Source organism: Pelmatolapia mariae, linkage group LG14 (assembly GCF_036321145.2).
Source record: "Pelmatolapia mariae isolate MD_Pm_ZW linkage group LG14, Pm_UMD_F_2, whole genome shotgun sequence".
In the NCBI taxonomy this organism is placed as follows: domain Eukaryota; kingdom Metazoa; phylum Chordata; class Actinopteri; order Cichliformes; family Cichlidae; genus Pelmatolapia; species Pelmatolapia mariae.
The window spans coordinates 17,262,364-17,287,144 of NC_086239.1; the positions used below are offsets into that span (position 1 = coordinate 17,262,364).

A 24,781-nucleotide genomic window follows, 5' to 3' on the forward strand; every position below is an offset into this window, starting at 1 on the left:
CCCAAAAACAATGCTCAAGAAGTCTTGTAGATTTTTCAGATCCAACTCTGTAAACATCTCTTAGAGAGAGAGAGAGGGCATTCACCTGGTAACAACTCCAAACTAGCCAAACACAAACTTGTTCACTGTTTTAGTAACTGAGCCGCATTTAACTTTAAAATTGAATATGCTATTTTTATTTTTGCAAAAATAATGAAGAAAGAACAAATGGCCAAATTAAGTGATATTTTTCTTTGCACGTTCAGTATCCAAAATTGCTATGATGCAGCTAAAATGGGTACAAAAGTGAAAAAAAACCCCCAGAAAAAATGTCATGGAAAACAGAGAAAGTGACATCACATTCAACTCCAAATCGTAGGTGTTACAAAGACTTCGGGATCAGATGACCTTTTGTATCAGTTGAGTGTGAACTACTGCAGAAGTTCTCTTATGGTCTCTAGCTCAGTTTCACTCTTTTGGTTCTCTAAATTTTCAAGATTAGGCTGGCACAGATGATGGAAACGCTACAAAATGGAGAAAAATGGAGAAAAACTTAATTTAAAAGTTTCATAACAATTCTAAAAAAGCTATTATTATCATGATTTTTGTTATGTTAAAAATCACCCAGTAAACATGAAAGTCTTACATTTTTGTTTAACTATATATTTTATGTTATAACACAGTCATCCCACCTGACTTAGAGTCCCAGTCCCAGTGCCCAGCTTATACAGGGCGCATCCTGGAACTAGCAGGATGGAGGAGAGGGCCAGTATCCACCCCAGCACATATGCCCAGGATGGGTAGATGTACCACCGATTAAAGGTCAGAGGCTGGTACTCAATTAAAGAACATATAAAAGAGCCCTGAGAAAACAAAAGGTGATGGATTAGTTGGTGAAGCATTGAGTGTTGACATCTTAACACGTAAGCCTAACTCACCAGTGAGACCAGTGGTGTGAGGTAGAGCCAGCAGAGTTTAAAGAAGTAGTTGGCTCGTGTTCCTGTCATGTCCTTTATTATGTCATACAACTTATCTACCCCTTAATAGGAGAAGAAACAAGATAAACAACGTATAAAGATCACACTTGGGTTCACATAAAGGTTAAATGACAGCCAAAGGAGTCATAATCAGTCATGTAAAGACTCCATTATAATGTCCTCACAAGTGTCTGCAGGATTTGCTCCTACATCTGAGAAACTTTCCCTGATCATGTCATCATCACGACATCATTAGTGTGAGATATAAAAAGAAGAGCACACCTACCAAATATCCAACCCAGTGCCAGAGTTTCAAACAGCAAAATAATCAAGATAATAAGGAAACTTTCACACAATGTTTGGATGCCAATTTTCTTATTGAGATATCGTAAATTTTGACTTTTCGATGGCAAAAATGCTTTGTTGTTCTTCTTCCAGTGCTGGAAACAAGTTTCCATAGATTAGGTATAAACTCACTACTGAGAAATTAAGCTTTTGTAAACAAAAAATGTTGAAATCATTCAAAAAATACTGTTCCCCAAGATCAAGCTTAACAATTAAAACAGAGCCCTGAAAAATTTAAAATCTTTCTCTTTCTGTTACCAAGTCTGTGACCAGTTGAGACATGCTGCCATAATATTGTTATGTAAGATTGAGTCCATTTATAGATCATTGTTATGTCATATTTATGGGTCCAGGAGAATGTGGTCGCATGTTTGTGATATATACCTGACTTCTGCAATGGGAACGCCTTGCTCATGAGCCATGAATCCCAGCACTGAGAACACAGCAAAACCAGCTACAACACTGGTACCACTGTTCAGCAAACACAGCATCAGAGAGTCTCTGCAAATCACAAAAACAAAGTGCAAAGTGCAATCACTGCATGTGGCAAAATATAAGATTTTTAATATTTAAATATTTACTTAAAATTAAGCTTAAATAACTACTGATCATCATGTACTTATAGCAGTTGTTGTTGTATTTGTTGTAGCTTCCCAGCACAGTTAGGGAGCCCACACCGATACTGTAGGAGAAGAAGATCTGACTCGCAGCCTCCATCCACACCTGTTCCAACAAAGCAACAGTATTACACTTGTCCACCTGTGTTAGACTCTGTTATAGATTTGAGCTCGTACCTGAGGGTCTATCAGTCGTGAGGGTTCAGGCAGAAGATAAAACATCACTCCTTCGAATGCTCCAGGAAGAGAGAGGCCACGAATCAAAAGAATTAACAACATCACATAGGGGAAGGTAGCTGTGACATATACCACCTGTGGGAAAAAAACATTTCAGAGCATTTAAGTGTTTACTCAATATGTACTATGTATACGTACTCTATATATAGCTATAGTGAGGAAAAATAATTATTTGATCTCCAGCTGATTTTGTAAGTTTGATTGCTTATGAAGAAGTGAACAGTCTCTAATGTTTGTGGTAATTTAATTTTAATGGAAAACACATTAAATAAAAGTTATAAACTGATTTCCATGTCACTGAATGAAATAAGTATTTGAGCCCTTACAAATTAGCCAGAATTCTGGTTCCCATAGATTGGCTGTTGTGGTCTATGTGGCACACAGATTGCAATCCATCAATGAATTAATCAGTTACAGATGCTCCTGTCACAGTTCTGGTTCTTAGGGCCAGCTTCTGAGTTTATTATGGGGTTTTGTTTTGTTTTTTGAGTGTTTTGTGTTATCATTATGACTTAAGTTTCAACAGTCAGTCCTGAATTTATTCTTATTATTGCTTCAGAGTTTTCTTGTGATCTCAGTTTAATTCCTTGTTTATTAGGTTTCCCTTGTTCCCCCCTTTGTCCTGTGTCCCTCGCTCCCTCGTTGCATGTGGTTGTGTGTGTGTGTCACTGCGTCTTTGTTTCACTTTTCTTTTTACATGTTCCTCTTCTTGTTTTTCATTCCATATTCCTCCTGTCTCTCGTGTGCATTCATGTCTGTTCTCCACAGCACATTTTGCCTCTTGTTTCAACAAAAACAAACAAAAACAAAATGTTTTATGTCTATTTGTCCTGTGTGTTGCCCTGAGTTTAGTTTCTCACATTTTAGATTAGTTACTGGCTTTTGATTTTTCTTATTTTTGTACCTTTGTGTTTTTTGCCTAAATAAAAGGCTAGCCTTTTGTTATTGAGTTCCTTTTTCCCTCTGCCATCTTCACAGGGGTCCTCCCATTGCCACACACAATCTGCATCCACAGATCGTTGTCAACAATTTTCTATATTTTGTCCACAAAATATGGAAAATCTGTGGAGGTAGCTAACACTTCAAGTTAAATACTTATTTCATTCAATGACATACAAATCAATTAATTCCATAACTTTCATGTCACATTCTGCCTCACTCCATTGAAATTAATCTAGCATTTAAATTAGAGATTCATTAGAGAGTCATGTAATTGGACAAACGTACAACTTCTGCAGGGGATCAAATAATTATTCCCCCATTGCATTTACCAGCAAAACTACCTTTCCTGTAGATCTGACTCCTTTCCAGATACAAAAGTAGCAGACGATCCACATAGCAATGAGGCACAACAGCACCTCCCACTGGATGCTGCCTATTTCCTCAATGCCCCCTGAGATCATCAGCACTCGTCGTCTAGAAGTCAATTAAATGCAGAAGGTAAAAAAAAAAAAATAGATAGATTGATAGACAGACAGACAGACAGATCGATAGGTAGAAGGATATAGATATATATAGCTGCAAAAGGTACAAAATGTTTTATTGGGCTTTAAATAACTTGGTATGTAGGCTTTTTCAGTCCATCTACATAGACATACTCCCAAAATTCGGTGGCTGCAGAGGTCGAGTTTGTCTGGTTGGTCCAGTGGACGGTGTTATTTTTTGTTGAAAAGTCTACACAGCCCTCTGAGAGGAGAGTGTGAAAAGTGTCAGAACAACAGTTTAAATACTTAAACATACTTCGACAATCTTTTATTGGAAATTGGAAATAATCTTTGCATTTTACCTGTGTTCCAGTCGTTGTTGCAGGAGGCCCAGGGGAGCTGAGAGCTGAAGGAGAACACGAGGTAGAGCAAAGCCCAGGACAGAATAATAATGTAGGTCATACAGCTATAGAAGAGGATTAGTTGTCCACCAAAGCCAATCCCTGAAAGGCATTTACAGATAATAATTACAAAAATCTCCATTTATCAATTACTCAGACTCCTTGTTGTTTTAGGGTTACTAAACAGTTTTGGCTTGAGGTCTGTGACTGTGGTGGCCATTTGAATGAACTCATTGTCATGTTCAAGAAACCAGTTTAAGATGATTTTGTGATATAACAGGATAATATGACATTAAACTGCTCAAAGTAGCCATCAGAAGACGGGTACACTCTGGTCATAAGGTGATGGACAAGGTCATCCGCAATACTTAGGTAGGCTCTGGCATTTAAACGATGTGCAGCTGGTACTAAGGGGCATACGGTGTACCAAGAAAATATCCTCCACATTATTACATCAGCACCACCACCACCAGCCTGAACCAATGATCCAAGGCAGTGTGGACTCATGCTTCTATGCCAAACCTACCACCAGACAAAAGGTTTGCTCTCTTCTCCAGTTTTGGTGAGCTTCTGTGAATCACAGTCTCAGTTTCCTGTTCCTGATCTGAGTGGCACTTGGTGTGATTACAGCTGAAGCCCATCTGCTTCAAGGTTGTTGTGCATTGAGAGAGCCTATTCTTCCCGGGATATATTGGATGTCTGTATGTGTGTGTGTGCGTGTGTGTGTGTGTATTTCATTTTGCATGTGGATATTTGATTTGTGTGTGGGTACTGAAATCCATGTGTGCGTATTCAGATTTTTGCTACAATAATATGTCGAGATACTGTAGCAGGTTACATGTGAAAAGGAAGCCTAGTGAAAAGTTGGGTGAGCTGTAATTGCCTGTATTTTCAATGCTTTCAGCAAAAGTGTTGGGTCTGTTCCCACAAACCCCGCTAGTTCTAGAGACTTATTCATCATGAAAGAAAACAAGGCAACAGCGTTCGATCGATTACTTGCGCAAGGGAGGCCTTTGGTCAAGAACCAGCTCTTGGAGCTCACGCTCCTAACCTGTCTCCAGCCCAAAGTCCTTCAAAGAGCAGCTTCCCTCGCAGCTATTTATTGAGAGACAGTTCACACAATAGTTTACAACACGTACCTCCCCTCTTAACCCCCCTTGGTTACAAAGATGAGGCACTGTATGTATATGTGTGTGTGTGTGTGTGTGTGTGTGTGTATATGTGTGTGTGTGTGTGTGTGTGTGTGTGTATGTAGGTAGGTGTGTGTGTGTGTGTGTGTAGGTGCCCTCCTGCTGATCAAAGGGTCATAAACCCTAAAAGCAGGGGGAACATCCTTGGTCATAAAGAGGGTAGTCTCCCCCACACCCAATGTATGGTTTACCATAGGTAACACAGTGAAACCATACAAAGGGCAGGAAGCTCTACCAAACATCAAACAGACCTCCACAAGGATGTTCCCTGTGATAAAACACTTCAGCCTCACAGTTAAACAATGTAGAAATGGATGGCAAGCATAAAAATGACAAACATTTAAGAATCCACTCTAACAAAAAGGTTAAGACTTTTCAGGCCAAAATCCTAATAATAATAATAATACATCCTAATAATATGCAACTTTAAAGTCCACTTTTTTAGGCTGCTTGCATTCTGTTGCTAATTGCTATCTTAAAATGAAATGAGTCCAATAACTTGCAGCTACAGTAGCTACTTTTATGTGCAGAATTCAGTTGTGGGATAGTCCAGTGCCTATTATTCATGGTCAGAAGATTCTTTAAAAAAAAAAAAAAAGAGTGTCACAAACACTGTTTTATACATTAGCAGGGTAGCAGGGTCTGAAGTAAAGGGGACAAATACATTCCAATATTTGATAAAATTGAATATTTCTAATTTGAACATCATGGGAAACGTTTGAGATAATGTAGAAAAGTGAACCACACACATAATATTAGTCTTAACATATTAAATTTAAATGCATAGAAATTACATCTTATTCCTTTAGAACTGCCTAGTAGCAAATCACTGAGGTGTTGGCTGTCCGATGGGCCTCCCTGCTGCCGCGGAGCCTGGGGCGGTCTGCTTGCCTCCACCCCGGGGGAAAGGGTCACATCTCTTGGGTCTGGGTGCCGTTTCCCCCTCTGGGGGTGAGGGTACCTGGACCCGGGGTATAGAGTATGTTTGGGGAGTGTGATTGTGTGTACATGTCCATGTATGTCTATTACTACGTTGGGTGAGTGCTGAGTGTTTGTATATGTGTGCATGAGGGTGGGAATGCATGTTTGTGTCTGTGTGTGCCTGTTTGTCTGTGTCTATATGTCAGGTCGGGTCTTAGACTCCACCTCTCTGGGAACACCCAGGCCCTCCAAAGTGTGGAGGTCTATCTCCCCTCACCACACTCCCTGCCGGTAACTGATGCCCTCAGGGGTTGGTGCATTGGTGGTTCTTGGTGTCCGGGGCTGGGCGCTCAGGTATGCACCAGCTCACTCCCGGTGGCTACTTGGCGGGGCCTGGTGCCTGTCGCTCGGTCAGGCCTCTTCCGGGGCAAAGGGGACCCCCCGGGCCTCCGGCCTCGGGGTCTGCGGCTCGGTTCATTCTGGCACAGCTGGCTGCCGGCAGAGCCGGCGGGCACGCCAGTGCAGCCCCCTCTGGCTTCTGCTCCGTGGCTACTGGGTGACCCCTCGTCTGGGGATCTCCTCAGCCCTTCCCAGGAGGGTGGCACGGATGCCCCTCCGGTGGTCCACCTTGGGCTCTCGCACTCTGGGGCCTCTGGATGTCTGAAGCCTGGATCTTCTCCATGCCTGCTTCATGCCCTGGGGGACGGGGCTATGGCCCCCCACACCCTCTAGCAGACCGTTACATGGAGAAACCTTTTGTATACAAGCGCGCTGATCCACACAGGTGTGCACACGGGTGTTCACTGTTCGTAGACATAAACTACACCTTTCTTAGCTGCTACTTCAAAGCACATTGTGCGCTGTCTGTCCTGCGTGCTGCACAACAACATTCAATATTTAGTATTTACTGCTGTTCACACTTAGCTAGATTAACGTGATGGTGTTGTGTTTAGTATGTTGCTTTGTTTTTTTTTGCTTGTTTTCTCTTTTTCTCTCAACAGGTGATCCAGGAGATTTTTTTTTTCTTTTTCTCTTTGTCTTTGTAAGTGCCCTTTCTCACTGTCCCTCTTCCCTTCTGTTTTTCTTTTCCTTCCTCTCTTTCCTATCCCCCAGTCATGTCTGTCCCATCTGTAACAACTGAAAATAAAATAAATAATAACAACAAAGGTTGATCAAATGGACCAATACGGCAATGCCATGATGATCCATTTGGCAAAATAAATCCATTTGGTATCCTTGTTGGTCTTCAGACAACAATTCTGATGGCTAAAGATCCAAATGGGACAGACAAAAAAAAAAAAAAAAAAAAAAAAAAAAGAGAGAGCCTATTCTTCCCGGGATATATTGGATGTCTGTATGTGTGTGTGTATTTCATTTTGCATGTGGATATTTGATTTGTGTGTGGGTACTGAAATCCATGTGTGCGTATTCAGATTTTTGCTACAATAATATGTCGAGATACTGTAGCAGGTTACATGTGAAAAGGAAGCCTAGTGAAAAGTTGGGTGAGCTGTAATTGCCTGTATTTTCAATGCTTTCAGCAAAAGGTTAAGACTTTTCAGGCCAAAATCCTAATAATAATAATACATCCTAATAATATGCAACTTTAAAGTCCACTTTTTTAGACTGCTTGCATTCTGTTGCTAATTGCTATCTTAAAATGAAATGAGTCCAATAACTTGCAGCTACAGTAGCTACTTTTATGTGCAGAATTCAGTTGTGGGATAGTCCAGTGCCTATTATTCATGGTCAGAAGATTCTTTAAAAAAAAAAAAAAAGAGTGTCACAAACACTGTTTTATACATTAGCAGGGTAGCAGGGTCTGAAGTAAAGGGGACAAATACATTCCAATATTTAATAAAATTGAGTATTTCTAATTTGAACATCATGGGAAACGTTTGAGATAATGTAGAAAAGTGAACCACACACATAATATTAGTCTTAACATATTAAATTTAAATGCATAGAAATTACATCTTATTCCTTTAGAACTGCCTAGTAGCAAATCACTGAGAATGACTTGCAAAACACAATGTTGCCAGTTCTCAGTTAAGGCTTGAACTCTTAACTTGAGGATTGTGATAAGTACAGAATTGGTTTAACTTTAAATACTTATTAACTTGTTCACTACAGTTTGAGACACAGTTGTGCAAGACTGTGAATAAATGGCCATTGAAGAGAAGGATAACATGATGTTTTCTTGTTATTATCAATCCCTGAACAGCTTACCTTCTGCTAGTGGGCACAGCTTCCTCCAGCAGGTAATGCCACCCTCCTGGGTGAATTGCCCTATAGTTGTCTCCAGCAGGAACAGGGGTACACCACAGGTTACCACAAATACCAGATATGGCACTAGGAATGCACCTGAATTAAAAACATACACAGCAAACATACCTGTTGTGCAGCTTCTGAGTAACAAGCTTACTCCATTACATACGGACCAGGTAAATGCTTTTAAAACAAAACATATATCAGTTGTTTAAACATACTACCAGAATTAAGATAACATATTGGGAAGTTGTCAAATGAAATTTTTACTAATGAATTGTTTGACTAGTACTTTTACTACTACTACTTTTTACTAGAACTTGAATTCACAAAAAAAACTACAAGAGGCAAATTTTTATAAACTAATAATATAGTTTTCTTCTTTTTTAATTATAATGATTCTATTGCAAACAATCAAGCTGCCTGAGGACTGGATACTATTGAATTCAATGGAGCAGAGTCTCCACTTTGGATGCTGGCATCAGATTTGAGGGAATCAACCTGCTGCCAAATCCAAAATGCTTCAAACAGATAGAGAGCCCTGCTTGGCTTCACCTACAGATGTCATGGGAGCTACCTCAAGTGATAAAATTAATATTTCCTAGAGTACCAATGGAGTTTGAAGTCACACTTTCACTCTCATTTCACTGACTGTGAACTAGTAATAATAGACCTTGAACTAGTATTTTTTTGTAATTTATTTTGCTCATGCTTTGCACAATCAATATAATCCAACAAGATTAATACACCTTTTGGTTAGTTAATGTAAAATAAATATATTAAATGAATTAAACATAAGTGTTAGGAACGCAGTGAGTTTCTTATTTGCTTACCCCCTCCATTTTTGTAACAGAGGTAGGGAAACCTCCACACGTTCCCCAGGCCGACAACATTTCCTGCCACAGCAAGGAGAAATTCCACCTTATTTCCCCAGTGTCCTCGCTCCTCCACCTCTGGCTGCATGTCTCTCCGTGTAGATTTTCTTTTCATCATATCCAAAAGTTCAGGGTGCGGACAATGAAGCCTCTCCGCTTGGTGCTCTAATCGTCACTGCCTTTATATTCTCTGCCAATTCTGTGTTGAGGAATGAGCTAATAAGTTTTCAGTAGAAATATTAAGTAACTCCAGGAGAATAACTGGGTGAAACAAAAAAAAAAGGTTTCAAAGATTTCACTTTTAACTTGTTGGGGTCTATGTTTTTCAAGATGCATCTCAGATATAGGAGGGATTAAAATGTATATGTGCTGCATCACTATGTCACAACTGCCGTTCGTTAAGCTATACTTGCCAGTCTTTTTTGTTGGTCAAAGTAAAAGTTTGAAGGAAACCATTTAAGGCCATGAGAAGATTGTAGAAGTAACTGTGAGAAGTAAAAAATCTTGGGGTTGGAGAGGAAGAGGAGGTGCACTTAAAAGGGGGGTCTCCTGTCTCCAATTTATTAACTGTGAGTAGCTTCTGTTGGTTCTCTAAGGCTGGCCCAGAAGGTGGGGAGAGCCAAATTTCAAATGAATAACTGAGTAACAGGTTTTAGCAAGGGTGGTAGGAAAGTAGTTAAATATTTAATTTTAGTTTAAATATTTAACTTAAAGTCCTACAGCTGAAGCACAAAGGAAGGTTTCTCAGTACATTTGTGTGGGATGTGGGATTTTTCAGTTAAATATAAACAAGGTGCATGACTCTGCATTACTCTTTGTTTCCAGCTTACTTACCTTTGCTAGATTGTATTTAAGGTCTAAAGACACTAAGAGTGTTCAATACTTTCTTTTTCTAGATAAATGGACATCAGAGAAGAAAAGTGAAAACCATCAGTCAATTCTTATCATGGGCCACTCTTTAATATTACTCTGAATAGTGGTATACAGATACTGCTTTGTAAATTTGTCAGATGATGATATCATCTTAAAACAACTTCAAAAAAAAAAAAAGTGTTAAGAAATGCATTATTTCATCTCGGCCATTAAATGATGATGGTCTGTGAAAACAATCCAGAGTTATTTACCCACTGCTTTATTTGATTTCTACTTCTTTTTTTTTCCACATTGGAAAATTCCTGGATCCAAGTTCCAGGATTTTGAGTTTTTCTGTGAGTTATTAGTTCTTCTGGGTTTTTAGAAGTGATTTATGTTTTTTTTGTATCATTTCATGGTTTTCTATTGTAGTGTTATTTTGCAATTCCTAGTTCTGAGTTTTGTTATAAAAATTTTAATTTTATTTATTTAACGGACAATTCACAACAACAGTTGCCTCAAGGTAATGTATATAGTAAGGTAAAGACACTACAATAATATAAGAAAACAGAAAACCCCAACAATCATATGACCCCCTATGAGCAAGTGCTTTGGTGACAGTGGGAAGGAAAAACTCCTGTTTAACAGAAAAAAACCTCCAGCAGAACCAGGCTCAGAGAGGGGCAACAATCTGGCACGACTGGTTGGGGGTGAGGGTAGAAGGACAGGACAAAGACATGCTGTGGAATAGAGCCAGAGATTAGTAATAACTAATAAGATAAGATAACCTTTATTAGTCCCACACGTGGGAAATTTGTTTTGTCACAGCAGGAAGTGGACAGTGCAAAAGTTATGAAGGACACTTAGAATAAAATAAAATAAGAATAAATACAGTACACAACTGTACAGAATAGAATAAAAATAGATTACTATATACACTAGAATAAAATATACAATAGGATAAAAATAGAATACAAATGCTATATACAACAGAGTGAAAAATACAACGGTGCCAGAAAGATTATTGCACATTTGTGTTATTGCACATGTGTGGATGTGTGTGTATGATCAGTTAAAGTCTTTGTTGTGGAGTCTGACAGCAGTGGGGAGGAAAGACCTGCGAAATCTCTCCGTCCCACACCGTGGGTGCCGCAGTCTCCCACTGAAGGAGCTGCTCAGTGCTGTCACAGTCTCATGCATGGGGTGGGAGATGTTGTCCAGCAGGGATGACAGCTTAGCCGCCATTCTCCTGTCACTCACAACCTCCACTGGGTCCAGAGGGCATCCTAGAACAGAGCTGGCCCTTCGGATCAGCCTGTTCAGTCTCTTCCTGTCCCCAGCAGAGATGCTGCCACCCCAGCAGACCACACCATAAAAGATGGCTGAGGCCACCACAGAGTCATAGAAGGTCTTCAGGAGTGGGCCCTCCACTCCAAACGACCTGAGTCTCCGCAGCAGGTACAGTCTGCTCTGCCCTTTCCTGTAGAGGGCGTCTGAGTTATGAGTCCAGTCCAGTTTGCTGTTCAGATGAACACCAAGGTACCTGTAGCTGTCCACAGCCTCGATGTCCATACCTTGGATGTTCAGTGGTTGCAGTGGAGGATGTTTGTGCCTGCGGAAGTCTACCACCAGCTCCTTGGTTTTACTGGCATTGATCTGGAGGTAGTTCAGCTGGCACCAGTCCACAAAGTCCTGAGTCAGTCCTCTGTACTCCTTGTCGTCCCCATCAGTGATGAGGCCGACTATAGCAGAGTCATCAGAGAACTTCTGCAGGAAGCACTGGGTGGAGTTGTGGGAGAAGTCTGCAGTGTAGATGGTGAAGAGGAACGTAGCCAGAACCGTTCCCTGTGGGGCCCCCGTACTGCAGACGACCCTGTCCGACACACAGCCCTGAGTCCTCACATACTGTGGTCGGTCGGTGAGTTAGTCCAAAATCCAGGTAGTGAGGTGATGGTCCACTCCAGAGTTCTCCAGCTTGTCCTTCAGAACCGAGGGAAGAATAGTGTTGAAGGCACTGGAGAAATCAAAGAACATGATTCTCACAGTGCTCCCAGCGGTCTCCAGGTGAGCGAGGGAGCGATGTAGGAGGTGAATGACGGCATCATCCGCTCCAATGCCAGGCTGGTAGGCAAACTGAAGTGGGTCCAGTGATGAGCTCACAAGGCGCCGAAGCTGAGCCAGGACCAGCCGCTCCAGGGTCTTCATCAGGTGGGATGTCAGAGCCACCGGCCTGTAGCTGTTGAGGTCCTTGGGGCGTGAAGTCTTTGGCACTGGTACAACACAGGAGGTTTTCCAGAGCTGTGGGACTCTTCCCAGCCTCAGGCTCAGGTTGAAGAGGTGCTCCATCACACCACACAGTTGGTCCGCGCAGGACCTGACGACCCTCAAGCTGATGCCATCTGGACCCGCTGCCTTCTTGCCATTAATCCTCCTCAGTTCCCTCCTAACCTGGGTGGTTGAGAGAGACAGGCTGGAGCCTTGTGTTGATTGTGTATTGGATGCTGTTGGTGGGGGTGGGGAGGAGTGAGCAGGGTGAATAGAGGAGGTGTGAAGTGTCTGAGGTGTCAGAGGTGGAACAGCAGCAGTGGGGGTGGTTGAGTCAGCACCCGATGTTGGAGACTGCCTCATGGCTGAATCAAATCTGTTGAAGAAATGATTCAGTTCATTTGCCCACCTCACATCCCTCCCAGGCAGAGAGTTCTGATGTTTGTGGCCTGAGATGGTTCTGAGGCCTCTCCAGACTTCACCAACATTATTTTGCTGAAGCTGGTTCTCCATCTTCTGCCTGTAGCTGTCCTTCCCATTCCTTATCAGTCCCCTCAACTCTCTCTGCACCCTTTTCAACTCCTCTTTGTCTTTGGATTTGAAGGCCCTCCTCTTCTGCTTGAGGACGGCTTTAATTTCCGGGGTAATCCAAGGTTTGTTGTTGGAGAAACACCGTACAGTCCTGGTAGGTACGGTGTTATCCACACAGAAATTAATATAGTCCGTAATGCATGTAGTAAGGCTGTCGATGTCCTCTCCGTGGTCGTCACAGATCACCTCCCACACAGTCGACTCAAAACAATCCTTAAGAGCCTCCTCGCTCTCCTGCGACCATCTCTGTACTGTGCGGGTGGCTGGTGGCTCCCTGCGCACTAAGGGCTCATACACAGGGACAAGGTGCACCAGGTTGTGATCAGATCTGCCCAGGGGAGGGAGAGGTGATGAACTGTATGCCTCTTCAGCATTGGCATACAGTAAGTCCAGTGTTTTATTGTCTCTGGTTGGGCAGGTCACATACTGGGTGAAGGTGGGCAGTGTGGAGTCCAGTGAGGCATGATTGAAGTCCCCTGATATTATGAGGAGGGCTCTCGGAGATTGTGTTTGCAGTCTGCTGACCACTGAGTGGAGAGTGTCACAGGCTGCATCCGCGTTGGCCGAGGGGGGGACATATGCTGTTATCGCGATAACATGCAAGAATTCCCGGGGCAGGTAGTACGGACGCATGCTAACGGCTAACAGCTCAATGTCTCTGCTGCAGAGTTGTTCTTTTACAGTGATGTGCCCAGGGTTACACCATCTGTCATTCACAAACACTGCCAGTCCCCCTCCTTTCCTCTTACCGCTGTCTCTTGTCCTGTCCGCTCGAAGCAGCTGGAATCCCGGTAGTGTCACACTCGTGTCCGGAGTTAGCGGTGTTAGCCACGACTCCGTTAGCATCATGATGCTACATTGCCGGTACTCCCTCTGTGACCAGGTTAGTGACGTGAGCTCATCCAATTTATTGGGCAAAGACCGTACATTTCCAATAATTACAGAAGGAAGAGATGGTCGATAACGTCTCCTTCTCGGGCGACGGCGCTCCTTCCCAGCACGACACCCCCGTCTTTTCCTCCTCAGCTCGCTGGGAATGTCGGGTCTGTCCGCCGGCAGTACTGCTGTGGGACGCAGCGCTAACAGCTGATCCTTACTGTAAACAAAGGATCCATGTTCTGGGTCTCCACACACGGGTGAAAAAAGTAGAAAAAAAACTAAGAAAAACGACCAGAACTAGCACAAAACGGTAGAACATGGTTGCAGAGTCTAATTACTAACACGTTAGTTATAGAAAAATTACGAGAAGAAAAGATAAGAAAGAAAGAAACTCGGAATGAGCAGAGCTGCTGTAACAGGCTGCCGCACACGGGGGGGGGGGGGGGGGGGGGCGCCGGAAGTAACAGATAATAGTGAAATGCATAGAGGTTTTGGTTGTTTATGGTTTGTAATTTGTGCCTTTATAGTTTGGTTATAGATAACTTCATGTTCCTTCAGCCTTGTCTCTTTTTTGGTCTTTTTTTTTTTCCCCCACGTGTCAAGTTAATCTTGTGTGCACATTCAGTTGTGTCTCTCTTCCCGTTTTCTTTTGGCAAGTGTTGTTTCTTCCATCTCATTTGTTTAGTTGTCTACAGCTTGGTTTCACACTCCCCTCATTACCTTGTCTTTATATTGTCTGTGCATTCTGTGTGTTTGTGGAGTCCTGTATCCTAACTAATCTCTGATTTTTATATCTTCTGTTTTTGTAAGTATTTTCTTAGATTCTGGACTTTGTTTATGTCTTGATCTATCAGCATTAAAGCTCGCATTGGTGTTATTGGTGGTACTCACCAACTACAAACGAATCGACCTCTCACACAGCCTTAAACATGACAGGCATACAAATCTAGTTGTAGCAAAAATAAAAGGAAGTGCAATAAAAGATTCTATTTTTTGTAAATTTGCATTTTATATCAATACGAAAAAAATATTGGTTTTTCAGATTTTGCCCTTGAAAATACGGTAGAACAAGCTTTGTACTAAGTGATCGACAGATAATTTTGACCAGCAAAACATTTGTAATCACACGGGGCTAAAGCAGAGGAAAGCACAGCAGGCCTAACAGCAAGAAAAAGAAGCCTGTGGGCATTTTCTGTCCAGTCCCACTGGTTTCTGTACTCTTGTTTTGTAGCTGCCTCTTCTGACCAGGTGTTAGATGGCAGCGTTTCATGTTTCCAGCTTTGTCCCAAATCAGCATCTCTGCCTGAGTAGAGCAGCAGCTGGATGTGTAGCTCACAAACAGTGGCTGAGATACATCCAGCGACCATTCTGAAATATTCAAAGGGGGGCCTCCTGTCTCTAATCTGGCCTTGTGGCTGTGTTGCTCTTGGTGGTGATGGTAGTCTCCATTTGTTGATTTATCCCTCTGTGTCTGTTGCAGCTCAAGGCCAGGCTCTCCAAGGCTGTCCTCTGAGGTTGGGGTACTGTGAAACAAAGTCAGAATACCTTCACCTCCCTGTAGCTGCAGAGCATCAAGGCCAGAGTGTCCGATATCTGATACAGACAGAGACACTCCAGCTAGTTGCGTTGCAAATTGCAGAACAGTTAGATTGGACTCGTGCTGCAGAGCAGGATGGTGGGGACGTGTCTGAATCCTGTAGGCAAGAGAAAATCATCATACACACAATAAACCAAAAGGCATAAGTTGTGTTTTAGTAATACTTTGCCTGCAGGTGGCCGGCGTTTTCCTGACATACCCTGAGGTTTTGGAGGAAAAGTGCTGAAATATCCAGTTGTGAGCAGCTGAGAGTTTTCCTGTGTCGTTTTCAGTCTTGGCAGAAGGTTATTTTGACAGGTGGTACTGAAGCACTCCATACAGGTAGGTGTGTCTTCTGAAAGCAGAAATGACGAAGGCTTTAGTTTTTACATTTAAACTTTTTTTGTAATGTAATAATGAATATATTATATTGACATATGTACAGCCAGGTTTCCAAAAACATTGGGAGTCTGTTAAATGCATGACCAATAGAAATGATAGCTGATTTCCACTGAACCATTTAAAAGCCACATTTAAAACAATGTTAAACATTAGTTTGGCTGGTCAAGTTAATTAGTAAAGATGGGGAGTGCTTTACGAGTTTCACCCTCAGTTCATCCTGTATGTCTAGCTCTGTAGATCTGTTTGATCACGCAGCACAGCATCAAGAGTACAGAGAAACGCCACAACACAGGCTTGTCAGTGGTGAAGCAAATCACAACATTTCCGTCTTTGAAACAAAATAACAAAGTCTTCACATTTGTGCGTCCTTGGGTGGCAAAAACAGAACAGACAAAACCTAAACTGGGAAAACTAAGCAAAAACAAACCTTGAAACGGAGATGCAGAGAAAGAACACAGATGAACCAGCAACAGGCAGGAGAACATACAGGGCTTAAATACACACAGCAGTAATCAAGAGATGGGAGACAGGAGGGGAACACACCTGAGAGAAATCAAATCTGATGAGAAAGGGGAAACGTAAACTGAACACACTCACATGAGACAGAGATCTTCAGAATAAAACAGGAAACTCACAGATACAGAGAACCAGACAAAACACAGAACTTAACAGACGGATTCACGAGCAAAAAGTGTGACACCATGGACAGACAGAGGGAACACAGACAAGTGGGTGCAATTAACACTGGGAAACCAAATAACAAAACCTAAAAACAAGAACTCAGAAAGTACTACCAAAACTAGGGAGCTAGAAATACTAGGACAGAAACCATAACATAAACAGTCATACTTTATAATAAAATCAAAAGTAAAAGTACAAAACCAAAAACACTGGGTCACCGACCCAGGACCGTGACACAAGTAATTTTTACAAAAGCTTTTTTCTGTACTGAACAGTACAGTTTGTGTCTTATTATTTTTTATAATTCATGCAACTGGAGAGTCTTCTTCACAGACAAAGTTTAATATTGGAGTTCCACAGGGTTCAGTACCAGGACCAGTTCTGTTTACATTATACATGCTTCCCTTAGGCAGTATCATCAGAAGGCATAGCATACATTTTCATTGCTGACACCCAACTTTATCTATCCATGAAGCCAGATTACACACACCAATTAGTGAAACTGCAGAAATGTCTTAAAGACATTTTTCATTATCTATACCAAGGCCTCATCTTATCTTAAGGACCTTATAGTACCATATCAGCAATTAGAGCTCTTCACTCTCAGACTGCAGCTTACTTGTGGTTCCCAGAATATTTAAAAGCAGAATATGAGGCAGAGTCTTCTGTGGAACCAGGTTCCAGTTTGGATTCAGGAGATAGACATTATTTAGTGTTATTTGTGAAAAATCAAAGACTTTCAGAATTGTTCTGAATGCTTCTTTAGCTTAATTCTAATTGTTTTACTTGTATGTATCTTTCTGTTGGAGGCAATTAAAAAATAAACTCAGTGCTTTGGATGAAATGAGCTCCATTCCTTTAATTATTGAATTTGCATGTTTTCTGTTCATAGTGTTGTGCAAACTATGTAACACATTTATGAACACTCTCTTCTAAATTTAAGAATTGACTACTTTTAAAAAATGCTCACATCTCTAACCTAAAGTTTAACAATTTACTCTTTGTTTAGGTCTTGGTATGCTGATATTAAGAAAATGAATGATAGCTGTCTACTTTTTTTTCAATAATACTTACAAAATATTACAACAAACTTGAAATGTCAGCATAGATTTAATATCTACAGCATCTACCTATACACTCCACTTCAGTGCACTTCAGAACTTCTTTCAATTTCTACTTCCTGTGCCATTGATATGGCTTAAGCCAATCACCTTGGACATGTGAATGGTTGTATTCACAAGATGCAAGTGAACAAAACAAAATAAATTCTATCTTAGAAACTGAGATCCCTACCTCTGAGCATAAAAAGGTTTCTGGAGAGCTTAAACCCCTACATCCTGAAAGATTTGCCTGGGGTGCAAAACTACATTCATAACATTGTAGTCTATGGAGACTCCAAGAATGCCCATGATCCACACCTGTAGGCAGACCTCAAACGCCTCCAGATAAATGCAACAAAAAAAAAAGTTTGTTCAGCCAACCCAGCATCCCATTTCTGATAGATGTGATTTCCAGAGATGTGCCCGTGCGCTAAGTTTTTGCCTGACTATACAACAGTGATGAGGCATTCCGGTAAATAATACACAGACTGATATGCAGTGGAATGTGATGGCAGAAGAAAGCTTCAGGGAGACTAAAACCTATCACAAGTGCTAGGTTACTGGAAAACCTAGCACTTGTGATTTATGACCCTGGATTACACACCTTTGTTACCACAGATTTCTCAGACTGAGACACCATACTAGCTCAGCTTCACAAAAACAACATTGAATGTGTAATTGCACTTGTATCCTGCATCCTATCACCAATTGAAAGAAAATTCTCCATAATCGAAAAGTACAGATTGGCTTGTGTCTGGTGTGTGAAGCAGTGGAGAACCTGTGTATGGGGACTCAGATTTACAGAGATAAAGCTCAGGTAAGCAAACACATGGGAAAGGGAGAGCCGAGGTTCTCGACCACCATTTTGGTCCATCAGCAGACAGGGCCCAAGCACAGTCATCCTCAGTGACACGAAACACTGGAAGATAGAAAGACTTTCTCCCTGTTCACAGTGGTCTAAAGGGTCACCGCAGAATGACTTTTAAGAGTGAGCAGGCAAGGTTCACCTAGCAGGTAACAGAAAGAGAGACACCTTCCTGTTTGGTGTAAACATTGTGTGATAAAGTATCCCTCACATGGAGGATTAAAAAAATGTAAATGGTGTAGGTGGGTCTCTTCACTTAAAAATGAAAATAAATGAATAAAAAATGTATCAAGAAAAATAAGGCTAAAGTAAAGTTTTACTTTCAGAACTTCAGCTGACTGCATTATATTTTGTTTTTAAACTTTCTATTATTTTGACATAGGTTTAATAAACCTGAGGTGTATTGCATGAAAGAGATTTTTAACCAGAGTTTGTTGATTCCAAGTTCTTTGCAGAAACATAGACATGCTATTTGGCTGGTAAATGGTACAAGACCTTACACGTGTTCAGCTAAACCATTATGTGAGGAAGGCAAGAGTTGGCTTTTATTACTGCTGCAGCTTTTTCATATGGAGAAAATGTCTTTTGGATAATGGAGATGTTGGCCACCAGGCGGCAGGCAAAATGTATTTTGGAGACTTCATAATCACATAGAATTGGCAGGTATTATTACTCCATGTATATTGTTATAAACAGTGTTTGGGGACTGACTCAGGAACATTATTGTTGTGCCTGAGAAACAAACATATAACAGGAGGGTTAAAACACTGGCTGTTTACAAACTGCTTTTGAAGATGTATTAAGAACGCTGTATTAAAACGCTTTAAGAATTTAATCCTAAATGCAGATGTTTATATTTCAAAATACTTAGCTTGTATGGTGCTCTTTGGTCTTCAAATAACAGACCAGACTATTTTAACAACGGTGGTGGAAGCGCTCCTAGGGTAAGTTTTGTATAATAATAATAAAAACAAATTTAAGGTCCACCCACTTGACTCTGACGCGTTCTCACTGAAGGGTTCCCACGGATACAGGAAAGTGTTTCAGTTCGTTATAGAAAACTGGCGTGGGGGCATTTAAGCCACATTTCACACACTGAAGAACGAAAGTACTTTGAGGAGACAAAAAAATTTCTTTTCAAAGGTTGGCATTTCTCTGAAAACCATTCCCGCACACTGAACGCGTTGCGTGTGTTTTTCGGAAAATTCTGTTATTTTTCTTTTCACAAAAAACGGGCTGTAAAAAAAATACAAAGAAAAACTGAAAAACAGCTTCGATCTGTGATCACCCTGGCTTCACATGACTTATTATCAAATATTCAGCTGCTCTGCTGTTTTGATCAGTTTGAGAGTGTGTGTTTTGATCGGCTGGAGGAACTATGTAATGGCATGAAGACATCATAGTGTCTAAATGATGTTGTTTTAACACATTTAAAAAAAAGATTTTAACATTATCGGTACTGACATTTTAAGGATTTTTAACAGCAGTCTTAGTTCAGGTGTTGTGCCAGCCCGTTTCAAACATGCTGTTGTACAGCCTATACTTTATAAAAAATCACCTCGATTCCTCTGTCCTCTCAAATTTTAGGCCTATTTCAAAGCTTCCTTTCCAGTCAAAATTTTTGGAAAAGTTTGTATTTGTTCAGCCACAATCTTTTTTTTTTTAATGTACACGGTGCTCTTGAGAGGTTTCAGTCTGGTTTTAAAGCTCTTGGCAGCACTGAAACTGCAAAGTTTTTAACCATCTTTTATTAGCCACTGACTCAGGAGACTCGGCTTCTATACTGTTGACCACAGCATCTTGATCTCGCATTGGGGCATTGCAGCATCAGATTGGTTCAGGTCTGACAGGACTTTCTCTGTGAGCTTTGGAGATTTTATCTCTTCCTCAGCTCCCTGTAACCCACATAATTTCCTTAGGGATTAATAAAGTATGCTGATTCTCATTCTGATTACTTGTGTTGCCCAGGGATCTATACTGGGACCAATTTTATTCTCTATTTTTATCTAGGTCTAATTTTTTTTTTAGAAAATATAACATTTGTTTCCATTCATACACCGATGATACTCAGATCTATCTAGGACTGAAGACAAGCTGCCCTGGTGTCTTGGTGAAGTTAAAGCCTGGATGGTCTCTAACTTCCTTAACTTTAATGAGAACAAAACCAAAGGGATAATTTTTGGACCAAGTGGCAATCCCAGCACCTCTCATTTTAACCTGCAAAGTCTTGAGCCTTTTATCAAGTTATTAAGTTATTAATTTGGGGGTTATATTTGACAGCAATTTTAACTTTGAAAAACAGATTAGCTCAGTTGTACAGCGGTCTATTTTCAAACTGAGGCTTTTATCTAAGGTAAAATCATTTTTAATTTTTAAAAACTTTGATCGGGCGAGCCATGCTTTTATTACATCCCAGCTGGACTACTGTTACTGTTACTCCTTATATGTTGGAGTTATCCAGATCTGCCTTGTAAGTCTGCAGTTGGTCCAAAATCCCGCAGCCTGTCTTCTGACACAAACCAAAAGACGCAAACATATTTCCCTGGTGCTTCCCAATCTTCACTGGAGTTGATTTTAAAATGTTGACTTATAAAGCCCTGAATGGAAAGGCTCCTGGGTATTTGTCTGACCTCTTGCAGCCTTATGCGCCCTCTAGATCCATGAGATGAAATGATCTTCTACTTTTATCCATACCAAGGTCGAGGCTGGTTCACAGAGACGATCAAGCATTTTGGGTTGCAGCGCCTAAACTATGGAACAAACCCCTACACGTCAGACAGGCTCCTACTGTGAAACTTTTTAAATCTCATCTTAAAAGACATCTGTATTCACTGGCTTTTAATACAGTATGAGAGTTATTTGGTATTTATCTGTTGTTTGGTACTAATATTATAAGTTATTTGGTATTAGTTATTTTGTATTTTTGTACAGCACTTTGGTCAACATTGTTGTTGTAATCAAATGTGCAGTATAAATAAATACACAATAAATGATAACGAAACTATTAGGGTTTGATCGAGGAGGTAATCAGGATGTCAGTGGGACAGTTTGAACTCTTGTTAGAGATGGGACAACACCTGAGGACCGACAGGGCTGGAGCCACGTTAGGTGAGGTTATCTCTTCTCTCTTTCGGGTATTTTTGAAAATTGAGATTTTCTGATTTCGTTTAAAAGAAAAATCCCGTCCACATGTGCAGTTTTGAAAAAACATCTCAGTTCAAATGTAAACGCAAAAAACGAAGTAAAATAAAACCCCTAACCCCCTAAAGCTGTCAAGAACATCCCAAATCCTAACCGTGTAGAAATGTTGGCCAATCAGAAGTCTAGAAACCTGGGAAGGAAAGAGTAAACAGGGTTTTATGCCCTCACAAAACCTTAAGTACTTCTGAAAAATTTTTGTGTTTTTCTGGAATGGCAGCTAATTTTGTGTTACTTTTCAAGTGCCTTCGTTATTTCAAATGTTAATAAATAAAGACAGTATTTTGGCTGGTGTAGACTCACAATTTAGGAATGAACAAAATGCATACAGCATACATAAGTTTATTTATTTAATTTTTTTTTTATTCAAAACCGACGTCGGGATTTGGGTTATGAGTGCGTTTGTGTTGAATGTAGAAGCCACGTCCGAAGTTCACTCTGACCTCTCTGTCTTTCTAAATGGGGGGACAGCAACTGCGTGTGTATATGTAAGCGTGTAAAAACTGGAGATAGTAAGATTAACAGCATCAGTATTTTGTCTATATCCACCATTGTACAAATTCATCTCATGTAAACAATAACGTGGCGCACAGCGTGACGTCAAAAATGGCGCACACATTTGACGTTGGGTGAAAAATAAATGTTTTCCCTCGACCACACCTAAGCGCAAAACGGAGGTTTTGAAAATCTCCACACTGGCAGGAGTTTTTAAAAGTCTCAGTTTTCAGTGATCCAAAATGGTGTTTACGTGTGGACGCAAGGTGCAAAGGCATAGAAAAAGTTGCCATTTAAAAAAAAAAAAATACCAGTGAACATGTGACTGCGGTCAAGTGAGCTCTCACATGAGAAATCACAGTCAAGCTAGCCGCAACCCCAGCTGCACCTGCTATCTTGTTGCCCTTTTCTTACGCATATTACTCCGTTCTCAGCTCCTGTTGTGGGGGTTGATATTCAGCATCCCCCACGGGATTGTCAATGTCTGACAAATCTTCCACCTCTGAGTTGTCTCCATCAATTAACCCCAGTAACTCCATTGCTCTTGTGAGAGAATAATGCTCATCAAGGACTCCAGTCACCCCAGCCATAAACTGTTCAGACTACTTCCATCGGGAAGGAGGTTCTGCAGCATCCGGTCCCGTACCAGCAGACTGAGAGACAGCTTTTTCCACTAGGCCATCAGACTGCTGAACACGTCATAGACACCTCACCTTCACTACTGGAACTTCAACATTATGCACTCCATACTGTACATTAATGCCACTGTTTTGCACATGTCCAACTACCAACCTCTGTATATTTTATATATTTTATTTTATTGTTTACTCTATTTAATTTGTAAAATATGTATACACACACACACACACATAGAAAAACATATTTAGTATACACATCCAGTAATGCATATACTCTTATATATTGTACATATATTTATTACTTTCAGATTTAGCCATTCTTATATTTTGCTTGTTTTACGTTATTGTATTTTTGCACAACTCTGTTGCTTGTGAAGCTCGCACACAAGAATTTCACTCGCATGTACTGTACCAGTGTACCTGCACATGTGATGTGACAATAAAAGTGATTTGATTTGATTTAATGCTCTGGAAAAAACATCATGAGAAAAATCAAATACAAAACTATAGAGATTTATTTATAAAGCATGCTATATCTGCTTGTACCGTAGTAAACTATCGTTTTCTACCTAAATCATCCAAAAATACAATTTCATTATCACATTTTGTTTGCATATGTTGCTAACCCTAACCCACTTTTATACATATCTGAACAAGAATCAGCCATGAAATGTGAATGAATTTTTTACCTGGTCGAAGTTCGGCTTGGGAGTTGCCATGTGAACTTCTGGGTGTGTTGTCGGCCATCTTGAATCAAACGTGTAATGAGAAATACTCTTCTGCCACCACCATGTGGCAGTATAATGTCCTCGTAAGTGGATATCAGGCCCTTGTAGAGCAAAGTTTAGTGCTGTGGTCTAGACAACCCAAAATGTGATGTCTGCATATCTATGTATGCATATGCCAGGTCCTAGGAGGTTAAACCTATTTACTGCATATTCTAGCATATTTTTTTTTTCATTTTAAATAAGTTTACACTCACTCTTTTAAATAGATGCAAGTAAAACACAGCAAAAATAAATGAAATCAGATTCAGTAGCGCAAAGTCCTGTCGCTCTTAAATCTATTTTCACTTGTTTAGTAGGAGTAAGGCCATCTGAGTTTTGCCCGGTGCCATAGCGGTCATGTCAGTGGGGGGATCCGGGGGTTTCTCTGAATTTCACATTACCATGCTGGCTTGCTTGGTGCTTGCTCAGATTTAAAGTTTAATTTTTTGCTGTAAAAAGTTTTCTTACCACGCAGAGTGTACAGCGTTACGTTAATGTTTTCTTTACTTTTTACGGAATCAAACTTAAAGTAATGTCAGTACTTCCAAGCTTTAAATGATGCATGGTCGCACTCTCTCCCGCACTCCATATTATCCATATTATCTGCTGTCCCCCTTCTCTTTCCTGGTGAACAGGGAATGACATACCTTCACAGAGCTTCTTAATTGACAGAGGCCATTTGTCATTTTAAGATATTTTCTCAAAATTGAGTTTTCTTGAAATAATTTTGACTTCCAACAGGATCTTAGTGGCCACTTGGTTATGGCGTTCCATGTATGCCCTGAATGCTAGCATCTTGCACCCTGCTGTTATGTACTGGATTGTCTCAGAGCATCTTTACGCAGCCTGCACCAGGGGTCTTGCCTGGTGTAATAGACCTCAGCCTCTATGGATCTTGTTCTCAGAGCTTGCTCCTGTGCTGCCATGATTAGTGCCTCTGTGCTGTCTTTCAGCCCAGTTTTGTCCAGCGACTGGTAGGATTTCTGGATATCAGCCACCTCCTCTATCTGCCGGTGGTACATACCGTGCAGGGGCCTGTCCTTCCATGATGGTTCCTTCTCTCTTCCTTCTCTTTTTTTGGGTTTCTGCTGCCTGAGGTATTCATTGAGCACGCTGTCAGTTGGGGCCATCTTCGTAATGTTTTCGTGAATGTTCATTGTCTCATCCTGGACTGTGGTGCTGACACTCACCAGTCCCGGGCCTGCTTCCTTCTGCTTAGCATACAGCCTCAGGGTGCT

At 40.9% G+C, this 24,781-nt stretch overlaps 1 protein-coding gene across 1 annotated transcript; it reads right to left on the minus strand.

The window, feature by feature from the left end:
* Nucleotides 1-410: 410 nt before the first annotated feature.
* Nucleotides 411-9,352, minus strand: LOC134641653 (sodium- and chloride-dependent GABA transporter 2-like). Its single transcript, XM_063494144.2, has 12 exons — nucleotides 9,193-9,352; nucleotides 8,321-8,455; nucleotides 3,942-4,082; nucleotides 3,754-3,841; nucleotides 3,439-3,571; nucleotides 2,096-2,230; nucleotides 1,921-2,024; nucleotides 1,686-1,802; nucleotides 1,243-1,301; nucleotides 918-1,018; nucleotides 672-842; nucleotides 411-503 (listed from the first exon to the last, which is right to left on the minus strand). The coding sequence occupies exons 1-12, from the start codon at nucleotides 9,350-9,352 to the stop codon at nucleotides 411-413; spliced, it is 1,437 nt and encodes a 478-aa protein (XP_063350214.2).
* Between the last annotated feature and the right edge of the window lie 15,429 nt (nucleotides 9,353-24,781).